The 13,501-nt window shown below is 37.8% G+C and overlaps 2 protein-coding genes across 17 annotated transcripts in view; one reads left to right on the forward strand and one right to left on the reverse strand.

Moving 5' to 3' along the window:
• NCOR1 (nuclear receptor corepressor 1) overlaps positions 1-13,501 on the forward strand; it is a gene marked incomplete at its 3' end in the record, with an annotated part of 233,555 nt that overhangs the window by 75,191 nt on the left and 144,863 nt on the right. For all 16 annotated transcript variants that reach the window (XM_080680923.1, XM_080680927.1, XM_080680921.1 and 13 more), the window contains one exon: positions 4,349-4,531. In XM_080680923.1, the coding sequence (XP_080537049.1) occupies positions 4,349-4,531 (183 nt within the window). The remainder of the gene's footprint in view (positions 1-4,348; positions 4,532-13,501) is intronic.
• On the reverse strand, positions 11,036-11,363 carry LOC308253040 (cytochrome c oxidase subunit 7A2, mitochondrial-like). The gene has a single exon (XM_080678058.1). It carries the CDS (start codon positions 11,345-11,347, stop codon positions 11,096-11,098), a length of 252 nt encoding a protein of 83 aa, XP_080534184.1. The 5' UTR covers positions 11,348-11,363; the 3' UTR covers positions 11,036-11,095.

The raw sequence follows: 13,501 nt of genomic DNA on the forward strand, positions 1-13,501 counted from the left end.
CATTTTGTTGCTGTGTTTATCTTTTTTTTAATTGAATGTATTGGGGTGACATTGGGGTAAAATTATAGGTTTCAGGTGTACAATTCTATAATACATCATCTGTATATTGTATTGTGTGTTCACCACTCCAACTCAAGTCTACTTCCATCACCATTTATTCCCCCTATACCCTCTACTTTCACCCCCCACCCCACCCCAACTTTCCTTTTGTTAATCACCATGCTGTTGTCTGTGTCTATGAGGCTTTTTATTCTTTGTTTTTATTAATCCTCACCCGAGGATATTTTTTTCCATTGATTTTTAAAGAGAGTGGAAGTGAGTGGGAGATACAGAGAGAGAGGAACATCAATGTGATAGAGAGACACATTGTTTGGTTGCCTCCCACAGGCATCCACCTGGGGCTGGGGATTGAACCTGAAACCACAGTACATGCCCTTGACTAGAATCGAACTTGTGACCCTTCAGTCTATGGGCTGATGTTCTAACCACTGAACAACCAGCTAGGGCTGGTTTTTTTGTTTGTTTTTTACCACTTGCAACAGCATGGATGGATCTAGAGCAATGGTTCTCAACCTTCCTAATGCTGCGACCCTTTAATATAGTTCCTCATGTTGTGGTGACCCCCAACCATAAAATTATTTTCATTGCTACTTCATAACTGTACTTTTGCTACTGTTATGAATCGTAATGTAAATATCTGTGTTTTCCGTTGGTCTTAGGCTCTACAGCAGCAGTTCTCAACCTGTGGGTCGAGACCCACAGGTTGAGAACCGCTAGCAGGTTCGCCTAAGGGTAGGTGTGTATGTATGTGTAGGAGAGAAAACAAAAGTGTTAACTAGTGAATCTAGATGAAGCATAAATATCTATTATACTCAATTTTCAACTGTTATATAAATGTGAAAATTTACAAAATAAGTTGGGTGGGGAAAAGCTCTTTGTCATAAGCTAGAAATGAGCTAAACTTGGGGAAGTTTTGATACCCTCCTCATCATACAAAATGTCTGTATTATAGTTTATGGGTATAAAAGAAGTATTTTGCTGCATTTAAAAAATATATTAGGTCTTCTTCTATGACAGAATAAATTGCCTCAAATGTAATAACTAGTTATGGAACTTTTAGCAGAAAGGAATCTTAAAAGCTTATTCATAGGGATATAAGGATGATTTAACATTTGTAAATCAGTCAACTTGATATATCACATTAACAAAATGAAGGATAAAAACTGCATAATCATCTCAATAGATGCAGAAAAAGAATTTGACAAAATTCAGTATCCTTTTATGGTAAAAACTCTCAACAAAGTGGATACAGAAGGAACATAATTCAACATAATAAAGGATATGGATGGTAAACCCACAGCTAATATGCTCAATGGTAAAAAGTTGAAAACTTTACTTCTAAGATCAGGAATAAGACAAGGATGCTCACTATCGCCACTTCTATTCAGCATAGCTTTGGAAGCCACAGCAATCAGACAAAACAAGAAATAAAAGGTATCCAAATCTAAAAGGAAGAAATAAAACTGTCATTATTTGCAAATGACATGATGCTATATATAGAAAACGCTAAAGACTCCACCAAAAAACTGTTAGAACTAATGAATGATTTCAGTAAAGTTACAGGATATAGAATCAATATACAGAAATCTATTGTGCTTTTGTACACTACTAACAAGTAATCAAAAGGAGAAAATAAAGCAGTCCCATTTACAATTCCATCAAAAAGGATAAAATACCTAGTAACCAACTTATCCAAAAAGATGAAATACCTATACTCTGGAAACTATAAGATATTGAAGAAATTGAAGAATAAACAAATAAATGGAAGGGTATACAGTGGGACCTCGGTTCTCGAACTTAATTCGTTCTGGAAGACTGAGAAGCAATTTGTTCAAAAACTGATTTTTTTCCCCCATTAGAAATCATGTACATTGAATTAACTTGTTCCAGACCCCCAAATGATCTTTGTTTTACCCTTTCTTATATACAGTATATGTATAATGTACTCTTTAATCTATAAACAAACACTTCTTTTCTTAAATTTATAGAACCACCACCTACTAGCCTTAAATAAATCACTTTCAGCTCTCATTCCAGGGATGCAGCATCTTTGCTTTTTCATATCACTGCTATCACTGGCTAACTGCGTTTCACTTATCTAAATCAACAAGTTTTTCTAACTCTTAATTGCCTGTGATCATTGTTTCTTTCACACCCTCAGCAACATCAGCACTCTTGATGGCCTCTTTATATTTTAAAATTGTGCTAATCATCCATTTCACCAGTAAAAAAAGCAAAAAAAAAATCCACAAAAATATTCACAGCATTCTCTTCTTTGTGACCTGAAAGACACTTTCATCATGCTGATACATCAGCATGAAAGGGTTGTCAGGTCCAGAACATTTGTTAATAACTGAGACTTTTTTTTTCTGTGAGCAACTTGGTGGAGAACTGAAATGTTCAAGATGGGAGCAGTCTGAGAACTGAAGTTTGTACCTTGCTCATGGATTGGAAGAGTGACTATTGTTAAAATGTCCTTACTACCTAAAGCAATATACAGATTTAATACAATCCCCGTTAAAATACCAACGGCATTCTTGACAGAATTAGAATAACTATAGTCCTATGAACTATGCTTATTCTAGATTTCTTATTGCCTGAAGAAAACTAATATCTTAACCTGAAATTTATTTGCTTTTCAGTATTGCTTATATCTTTACCTTTGACTGGTAATTAACAGGATGTGTGTGTGTGCATACACATATATACCTACACCAGGTGGGTAGATTTTGGGTAGAGGGGCTTTTATTCTACTATAGTTTCCTGCTGATTTTGAGGTGAAATGGTATGTTATATTTGGCTAAGGAGAAGTTATATGCACTGTAGTGTAGGCAGGGTTAGTTGCTCTTTATAAGGATAGGCCTAGGTGATAGTAGCAACAGAAGTTCCTAGGTAATTTTCCTAACTTCTGTGCCTCATTATTGGTCCTTGGAAAGCCTGAAAACTTTTTGATAGGAACTCTTGACCATATTGTAGTTGTTAAGTTGGGTAGGCACACAGATTTTCACCTGTAGTTTATATCATATTCCAGCCTACATGTTCATACCTTTTGAAGAACCGTTGCAAGAAAATGGCTGAGAAATTGGTATCTTCCTTTGTCTTGATTGCATTATTATTTCCCCAGAAATTCTGTATAGTCCCAGTATTGTTATACTGAAGGTTGGTTAGTCAACCTGCCACCTTATTCTGTATAGCTGTTAGAATCTTCAAAAAAGTGAATGATATGTCTGAATTATAAAAGTGATATAAACATCAGTGGAGGTTGTGTGTGTATAAAAATTACTACTGTAGGACTTCCATATAGAGAAATAGCACACATGGCTCTGCTGTGTGAACTCAGAAAGGAAAAAAATACATCTATTATGAAGGGCTCCTTGTGGCTTACTGGGCTGAAACAAACAACAAAACAAAACAGACCCTAGCAGCCATTTCCTCACAGGGGCCTCTCATGCAAACTGCACTTTACAAAGGAGAGCCTGCGCTAAACTGCCTGTATCCACACTGAACTGCCTGCTTGCCTGTGTTTCTGCCATCTGAGCCAGTCCTTATGGAGTTTCTATTATTTCAACCAATAGGACTGAGATTTTCCCCATTCAGTCAGAGCTGTGCAGCTCCAACCAATCAGGGCAGCTCTATTCTGACCAATCTGTAGAGTGACTTTGAGCCAATCAAATTGGAAGGATTCTGAGTCCTCATTTGAGAACTGACCAATAAGGGACCAGGGGCTTCTTTCTATGTAAGTCAGCATCCTTCTGGCTTGCAGAGTGCACTTTCCCCTGAAGACTGTTTCTACTGCTAGAGCTGAGACACTGAACCATCCTGGAGTAGAGCTGCCTAAGTGAAGAGGAACTTGGCCCAAGGGCAGCCTCATAGCCTTGCTGTTTTAAAAGTCACACTGTAGCACTATTGAGCTGTTTGCACTAAAGTTTCCTTCTTAACTGCACCCCAGAATGGGGATTCCTGTTCGTGTTGAATTGAAGCCAGTGACCATCGTTTGACATTTTAAAATTGACTTTTTCAGTTAAGAGGATCTTGACACTACCATTGGCTCTTAGTGAGGAACAAGTTGTTGTTCTCTGCCCAGCTGGAGTGACTCAGTGGTTGAGTGTTGACTTATGAACCAGGAGGTTGTGGGCTAGATCCCCAGTGGGTCATGCAGGAGGCAGCCAATCAATGATTCTCTCTCATTGAGGTTTATATCTCTCCCTCTCTCTTCCTCTCTGAAATTAATTAAAAAGTATATATTAAAAAATAAAAAATAAATTGTTCTTGATTTTCTTCTCTAAAGGATCCAGCATTTGGAGGCAAACATGAAGCTCCATCCTCTCCAATCTCTGGGCAACCATGTGGAGATGATCAAAATGCTTCACCTTCAAAACTTTCAAAGGAAGAGTTAATACAGAGTATGGATCGTGTAGATCGAGAAATTGCTAAAGTGGAGCAGCAGATCCTTAAACTAAAAAAGAAGCAAGTAAGTGTTTGATTTTACTGCTTAATATAGTCTAAGAATGAATGTTTGTCTCCTTAAAGAAGATAATGTTGATTTTTTTCCCATACATTTTAACTTTATTCTGTGATTCTGACTTTTTTTGTTATTAGTTTTCTTAGTCTCATTCATTAATTTCCTCTTGTATTATTTTATTGTATGCTAATAGCAACCTTATTTGTTCATTCTATTTTTGATCTTATTGGATGGATTGTTTTTAATTTTGTTGCTATTTCATACATTAATGCTATATTTTTTGATTCACATGGAAACAGATTTTCTAGTACATGTGCCCAGGAAAGGCATTGCTTGGCCAGAGAGTATGCATATCTTTGAGTATACTAGATGATACTAAGTTTGCTAAAATGTCAGCACCATTTTACATTCTCTCTGGTAACATGTACAAGTTTCATTTTGTGTATAGCCTTGCTTTCATTTGATAATATTTTTCGGTTGGATGTGAAATAGTTCTCACTGTGGTTTTAATTTGTATTTTGCCTCATCAGGAATGAGATAGAGCTTATTTTCTATTGTTTATGATATATTTGTGTTCCATATGGGGATTTTTTTCTTTCAATTGGTCATTTTATTATTTCTAGTACTTTCTAAAGTCTCTTGTCATTGATGTGTATAGCAGATAACGTCTATATTGTGGCCTGTCGTTTTTCTTTATTTGTGGTGTGTGTAGGGATTTTTTTTTATTGAGATAAAAAAATCACATACCATAATAGTGACCCTTTTAAAGTGTACAATCCAGTGGCTTTTAAAGTAGTCATAAAGTTGTGCAATTATCACCACAATATAATTCCAGAACATTTTTATTACTTTGAAAATAACCACATACCTATTAGCAATTACTCTCTATGTCCCCCTTGTCCCTGCTCCTGGTAACCAATAATCTCTTTTGGTCTGAATGGATTTACATATTTTGCACATTTCAGATAAATAGAATCATATAATATGTGACATTTCATTTAGCATGTTTCTTTCATTTAGCGTGTTTCCACTATTCATCCATGCTGTATCTTGTATCAGCAATTCACTTCTTTTTATGGCTGAATAAAATTTTGCACGTATATACTGTTTTGTTTGTTCATTCATTAGTTGATGGAATTTGGGTTGTGTTCACTTTTTAGCTGATATGAATAATGTTTCTATAACATTCATGTACAAGATTTTCTGTTTTTTTGAGTGTTAAGAGTAAGATTGCTTCCATCCTAAAAAGGGGATTGATATTTAAATAGAAGATTTCAGTGTGGATTGTTGATGATGCTCAGTATGAACTTTATTTGTCTCTCCTTTTTATCTCTCTTCATTTTTGGGTTCAATATACCAGGGCTGTTCAATATGGTTTTTCTCGATTTGCCTGAATTTTTTATTTAATGTCATCTACAAAGCTAGGTCCTTTTGGTATTTCAGGAGTTTTTCCTGTTTTATTTTTAGTCTTTTTCATTCTAGTTTGATATGTATAGGTTTCTTTTTACTGGAGCTCTTTCTTCAGTTTCCTCCTCCTCATTATATTCAGTATCTTCATCATTACGTTTTACTTTTATCTGTGGAACCTTGCTACCATTTCTAGGGGTAGATCACTTTCCAGGTTATGTGGGAGTTGACAGCCTCCTCCTCTTCAAAGATCTTCTGATTCTGCATCTTCCTCCATAGCTGCTGATTGCTGTCCGCTAATATGCACAGGCACTGAAACACGTGTAGACCACAGGTGGTGTTATTGCAAAGCCACGAAGGGAAACATTGGTTGTACAGATGGTTTCAGTTGCCAGTATTACTTAAATTGGACTGTCTTCATAATTCATTGCCTTTTTGTTCAACAATGCTCAATTCCTCCTTTGCACCAGTGCTAAACTAACCATTCTTAAAGATAACTGGTGCCCATTTTCATCATTATTCACTTAAAAGTGATAATCTTTATTAGTCTTTAGTTCCCCAACGGAAAAGATAGTTCTGGGACCTTAGTAGGCTCATGTCCATTGAATCTTCCATATATAAATGGCTCTCACATTTGAAAAAAAATCCTCACCTGAGGACATGTTTATTGATTTTTAGAGAGAGAAAGGGAGAGAAAAAGAGAGAAAAACACTGATCCATTGCTTCCCATATGTGCCCCAACTGGGGATTGAACCTGCAACCTAGGTATGCACCCTGACTGGGAATTGAACCCACAACGTTTTGGTGTATGGGACAATGCTCTAACCAGCTGAGCCACCCACCCAGGGCAGCTCTCACATTTTTATTTTGGAGCCAGAAACTTCACTTTAGCGTGCCCCTCTGTCCCCCAAATAAGGTTAAACAATAGAAAAACTTAAAGTTATTTGAAAAGTAGCTAGTGCTGATAGGTCAGGCTCTACAAGATTTTACAAAATAATGTTAAGCCTCAATAATAAAACAGTGTGATCCCAGTGCATGGAAAACAGAAGGAATCCCCTAGAAAAGTCAGAAATGAACAGAAACCCATTGGGAATTTAATGTATTTAATTAATGAATTTAATGGGTTAATGGTGGTGGTGGCATGCTCTTAGGTGGGAGAGAATAAGGATGGAGATAAATGACTACTGTTCCAGATAATAGCTGGGTGGTATCACACCAGGGCCAAAAGTTTTTAATTGTGAGGAAGTCGAATTTATTTTATCTTTTACTACTTTTGTATCTGGTGTCCTATCTAAGAAACCATTGCATAATCCAAGGTTGCATAATCCAAAGATTTATACCTTTGCTTTCTTTTTTCCTAGGCACAAGCTTTATTTTTTCCCATGTATTATTAACATTTTCATGTCTAAAATTCTCTTCTGTTCACCCTGTTCTTTTTCTCCTTTTTTCCCCTCCTTATGCCTCCAGTTGTTGGACCCATTTGTTTTGTGTGTGTTTAGCTTCTTGGTTTCTCATGATCCTAGGCATTCGAACAAAGCACCCAATAACCTGTTCTGTTTTACCACCATAATGTCTCTTCCTGTCCATCTGTGAGCACCCCACTCCTTCCTATTCTTCATTCTGGAACTGCCTGCTTTGGCCTCTTGTGAAGGAATTGCTCAGTTAGTTTTCAGAGGAAATTGTTCCATATATAGTTGTAAATTCAGTGTGTCTTTGGGAGGTGGTGAGTTTAGGATTGTCGCCATCTTCAACCATTCCCTGCCTGTACCTACGTTTTCTTTTGCGAGTTTTATAGTTTTAGCACTTAATTTAGGTCTTGGAGCTTAATAGTGTTTTTTGGTGAACACAATTTCTTTAGATTTTTATATGTGACTACCCTGGCATCATTTTATTTTTAAATTTATCTTTATTGTTGAAAGTATTACAGATGCCCCCTTTGTATTCCCCACCCCCCATTGACCTCCTTTGTCCCACACCTGCCTCTCCCAAGCCACCTTGGCATGATTAAAATAGTTTATTATATTATAGTCTTTTGAAAAGTTTTATAGTTAACGCTTTCCACATTCTTTTTCTTAGATTTATAGGGGTGATACTGGTTAATAACATACAAATTTAAATGTACAATTTTATAACACATCATCTGTATATTACAGTGTGTACTCACCATCCACAGTTTAGTCTCCCTTTGTCTCTGTCATCTATCTAGCTATCTATCTGTCTATCTAATTCTCACCCTTGGATATGTTTAGAGGGAGGGAGGGAAGGAGGGAGGAAGGGGGGGAGGGAGGGAGGGAGAGAGGGAGAGAGAGATAGGAGAAAGCAAATATCAACTGGTTGTCTCCTGTACGCACCCTGTCTGGGGATTGAATCCGAAACCTAGGTATGTGCCCTGACCGGAAATTGAATCCCTAACCTTTTGTTGCATGGGACTGTGCTCCAACTGAGACACCTGGCCATACTTTTTGGGAGTTTTTTGCTTACTCTTCCAATTTCCTTACTGTTAATTGGTCTATTTAGATTTTTCACTTCTTCATGATTCAATCTAGGAAACTTATTTATTTCTAAAAACTAGTCCATTTTTTCTAAGGTATAGAATTTGGTGGTGTATATACTTTCATAGTATTGTTATATAGTCCTGTGTATATCTGTGGAGTCCATTTTAACTTCTCTTTCATTTCTGGTTTTGTTTATGTGAGTCTTTTCTCTTTTTTTTCCTTAGTGAGTTTAGCCAGGAGTTGGTCAATTTTATTAATTTTTTCAAAGAACCAGCTCTTGTTGGATTAAATTTTTATTGTCTTTTGTTCTTTATTTTATTTAATTCTGTTCTAAATTTAATTATTTTTTTTTCTTTCTACTGACTTTGGGCTTCATTTGTTCTATTTCTAATTCTTAAAGGTGAAATATTAGGTTGTTTAGTTGCGATTTTTGTTTCTTGATTAGGCTGTAGAGTAATGCTATAAACTCCTCCAAATTTTGATATGTCTGTTGTGATTCTCATTCATTTCTCTGTATCATTTTTTTGATTAATCCTCACCCAAGGATATTTTTTCCATTGTTTTTTTTTTTTTTTTTTTAAGAGAGTGGAAGGGGCGGGAAGAGACAGAGAGAGAAACATTGATGTGAGAAACACACATCGATTTGTTGCCTCCATCACACAACCCCAACTGGGGCTAGGGATTGAGCCTGCAACTGAGGTATGTGCCCTTGATCGGAATTGAACCCGGACCCTTCAGGCTGAGGGCCAATGCTGTATCCACTGAGCCAAACTGGCTAGGGCCATTTCTGTGTATTTTTATTTTATTCTTTTAATCCTCACCTGTGGATATGTTTTTTTTTAATTGATTTTTAGAGAGAGAGAGGAAGGGGAGCAGAGAGAGAGCGAGAGCGAGAGCTAGAGCTAGAGAAAGAGAGAGAGAGAGAGAGAGAAAGAGAGAGAGAAACAAACAGGAAAACATCAGTGTGCGAGAGAAACATCTATTGTTGCACTCGCCCAGACCAGGGTGGGAGATCGAACTTGCAAACCAGGTATGTGTCCTTGACCAGGAATTGAACCCTCGATCCTTTGGTGTGTGGGCTGACACTCTTAACTACTGAGCCAGACTGCCCAGGGCTGTTAGGTTTTGTTTTTTAACCCATCACACTACTTGGTGCATTTTAATTGATGAGTTCAGTCCGTTTATATTTTTTGTGATTTTTGACATATGAGGATTTCCTATAGCCATTTTATCTTTTGTTTCTGGTAGCTGTGCATTTCCATCGTTTCTTTACCCTTGTGTTTCTGTCTGTTATTCTAGTTTGGTGGTATTCTTTGATTTGATTTTATCCATTTCCTCTTGTTGTTGTATGTGTTTTAGTTTTAGATTTTTGTTTTGTGGCTACCATTAAGTATATGGGGAAAAACATTTCATATTTACAATAGTCTTTTTTCTTCTGATTGCATCTTATGTTCATTCACCTGTGCAAGTTCAATCCTATTCCCCTCCCCTTTCATATTTTTATTTTCACAACTTACTTTTTTATGCTGTTCATGCATTTCCAAATTGCAATAGCTGTTGTCTTTTTTATTTAATGCTTTTATCTCCTTTAACCTTTATGCTATGTTTTAAGTGTTTAATGCTGTATTCTGAACAAGAGTTGTAATTTCCTTGTTCTGTGTCTGTTAGTCCTGTTACAGTTTTGTATTCTTTAGTTTTTTTGTTTCATGTAGAAGAGCACCTTTCAGCCTGTCTTTTTGTTGTTGTTACTTCTCACCAGAGGATGGAGATATATATATATATATATATATATATATATATATATATATATATATTTTTTTTTTTTTTTATTATTATTATTTTTTTTAGAGAGAGTGGAAGGGAGGGGAGAGAGAGAAACATCAGTGTGAGAGAGATACATCAATTGGTTGCCTCCGGTGTGCGCCCCCACTGGGGCTAGGGATTGAGCCTGCAATCGAGGTACATGCCCTTGACTGGAATCGAACCTGTGACCCTCCAGTCTTTGGGGTGATACTCCATCCACTGAGCCAGGCTAGGGCTCAGCCTGTCTTTTATTGCAGGTCTTATGGTGGTAACTTCCATCAGCTTATACACATCTGGAAAAGCCTTTATTTCTTTTTTATATCTAAAGATTAACTGTGCTAAATATACTATTCATAGCTGGTGATTTCTCTCTTTCAAAAATTTAAATATATATATATTTAAAATCTTTTTATTGATTTCAAAGAGGAAGGGAGAGGGAGATAGATAGGCACATCAATGATGAAAGATAATCTTGATCGGCAGCCCCCTACACACCCCCTACTGGTGATTGAACCTGCAATCTGGGCATGTACCCTGATTGGGAAGTGAACCATGATCTCCTGGTTCAACCACTGAGCCACACTGGCCAGGCAATAATTTGAATATTTCATTTCAGTCTTTCCCAGCTTTTAGGGTTTTTGTGATAAATCCCATGAGGTTACCATCTTTTCTCTGGCTTCATTGAGAATTCTTTCTTTCTTTGCCATTAATTTTTTTTTTTTTTTTTTGTAAAGACTGCTTTATTGGTGGCAGTTAGTACAAGTCAATAAATATTGATCCCAAAGAAGAACTCAGTTATTGTCAGCTTACTGGTCCATAGAGAGCTGCATAAAATTGAACCAGCTGATTGCTGGGAGGATAACTGAAGTCAACCCTGCTTCTTGGGAAATGAAGCCATAGCCAGCTGATATATGGCATAAATTGTTCCACCAACTGTAAGAATCATGGTAGCTCTATACAGGAGGGCATCAGCTACCCCACCCTTTAGATGCATTGGAATTCCATTGTCCTCCTGAAATAGCTTTTGTTTCTCTCGAACTTTATTCTCAAACTGCCTGGGTGAAGCAGTACTTATGGTCCTCTGGGAAATCTGACGAAGAGCCAGCAGATTCCACAGCATGTTGGCTCGGTTATTGCTCACCTCTTTGCCATTAATGTTTGAGAGCTTTAATATAATATGCCCTGGAGAAGGCCTTTTTGGGTTGAGATAATTAGGTGTTAGCTTATTGGATTCAAGGTTCCAGTTCTTTCCATAGGTTTGAGAAGTTCTCATTGATTATTTGTTTGAATAGATTGTATGTTCCTTTCTTCCTCTCCTCTTCTTCTGGTGACCCATTATTGTCATGTTGCTTTTTCTAATGGAGTCAGATAGTTCTCATACTATTCTTTGAGTTTTCTTTATACTCTTCATTCTCTCTCTTCCACCTGAGTCATTTCTAGACTTCTAGCTTCAGTATCAGTAATTCTTTCCTCCTGTCTGGTCTCCTCTATTTCCTAGGCTAATTCAGTGGTCGCCAACCTTTTGGACCTCACGGACCACCAGTGATCCGCGGACCACCGGTTGGCGACCGCTGCTCCAAAGGTTTCCTTTTTCTTCACCTGATATATTGAGTGCTTTAGCTCCAGAATTTGTGTGTGTGTGTGTTTGTTTAAGTTTCAGTCTCTTTGGTGAAATACTCCTTTTGCCATTGATTTTATTTCGGAGTTCGTTGAATTACTTTTCTGAGTTTTCTTGTATCTTGTTGAGATTTTTTTCAGAACTGTAATCTTGAATTCTCTTGTCATTTAAATCGTAGTCTTCCTTATCTTCAAGCTTATTTTCTGGAGATTTTAAAATTTTCTTTCTGAACTCCCTTGTTACCTTGGTTATTCATTGTACTTGATGCGTTATTTCTCTTCCTGCCATTTGTAGGAATGAAATCTCTTTTTTCTTTCTTTAAAATTTTTTTAAAAGTATTTGACTCTTAACTTGATAAGTAGATGACTTTTTTTCTCTTTTTTTCTTATAAGTGGTGCTGAAGCGAAAGTTTTATTTTCTTACCTGCACTAAAAGAATTGGGGCTTCCGGGATTATCTCTATGGGGCGGTATTGCCTCTGCCATGGAAACTCTCCCCATTCCCTTCTCCATATTGACCAAGGAGCTGGGTGTCCTCATTACGACCAGGTACTTGGTCCCCTTTGTCTTGGGACAGCATCTACATGGAGGAAAGTTATGGTCTATGGGTCTCCTGGCCTTTGGTTTCCTGGTGCTGCCTTCCTATAGTGAAAGGCGCCAGCAGAGCCACTCTGTCTGAATTGACCCAGCTGCTTTTACTAGGCTCTGCAGCAGGGGTCCTCAAACTACTGCCCGCGGGCCACATGCGGCCGGCCGGGTGCCTCTGCCTGTCCTGTTTAGCAGCCAACTCGTCCCGGGCCTGCAGTGCGCATAGGAATTTGTTCATAGTTTTTTTTTTTAAACTATAGTCCGGCCCTCCAATGGTCTGAGGGACAGTGAACTGGCGCCCTGTTTAAAAAGTTTGAGGACCCCTGCTCTGCAGTGATGGCGGATGGGGTGGGAGCATCTGTGCTCTATTCTTTCTAGTGGCTTTAGCCGCAATGAGTACAGCTTTAGCCACAATGAGTACAGACTACACAGGTTGGAAAGCTTTTTTTTTTGCCTCTTCTCAGTCTGCCCAGTGAGGATTTTAGTGCTGGGTGAGCCATATGAGGATGGGAAGGTTCCTACATCTGTAGATTTCTTTGGTGATGGTAGCGTGTGGAATGAACCTCTTCTCTGCCCCTTATCTTGGTCTGAGCCTCAGTGTGTGCCAGGCCCAGTTGATTGCTGTCTCTGTGGGGGTCGTACTCTGACCTTTCACTGCTATCACAGTGGTGGCCTGGATTTCCTCTGCAGTCTTGTCCTTTCCTTGTCCAGTCTCCCCTGTTCATCTGGATGTGCCCACTTTCAAATGTGTCAGTGTGTGGAACTTTCAGATATGTTTGTGTGTTGAGCAGGGAATCTTTTGTTGAATTATAGCTATCCTACTTGTTACTTAAAAGGAACAGTCCTAGGGATCCTCTCATGCTGCCATGCTACTGACATCACCCCTCACATTATTCTTAAGCTACCAGAAATTCATTTTTTGTGACTGCCTTAAGGTAGGAGTCAACATTCATTTTTATTCCTGTATGGATAATTAATTGGAAAATTCATTCATTGCCAACTGTTCTACAGTTTTAGCTCTATTATAATTAACTAGAGGCCCAGTGCACGAAATTTGTGCACTTGGGGGG

This window comes from Plecotus auritus (assembly GCF_963455305.1).
Source record: "Plecotus auritus genome assembly, chromosome: 7".
NCBI lineage: Eukaryota > Metazoa > Chordata > Mammalia > Chiroptera > Vespertilionidae > Plecotus > Plecotus auritus.

Bases quoted from the DNA above. Each gene is read 5' to 3' on its own strand.
- LOC308253040 (XM_080678058.1), bottom strand. From the start codon at position 11,347: ATGCTGTGGAATCTGCTGGCTCTTCGTCAGATTTCCCAGAGGACCATA.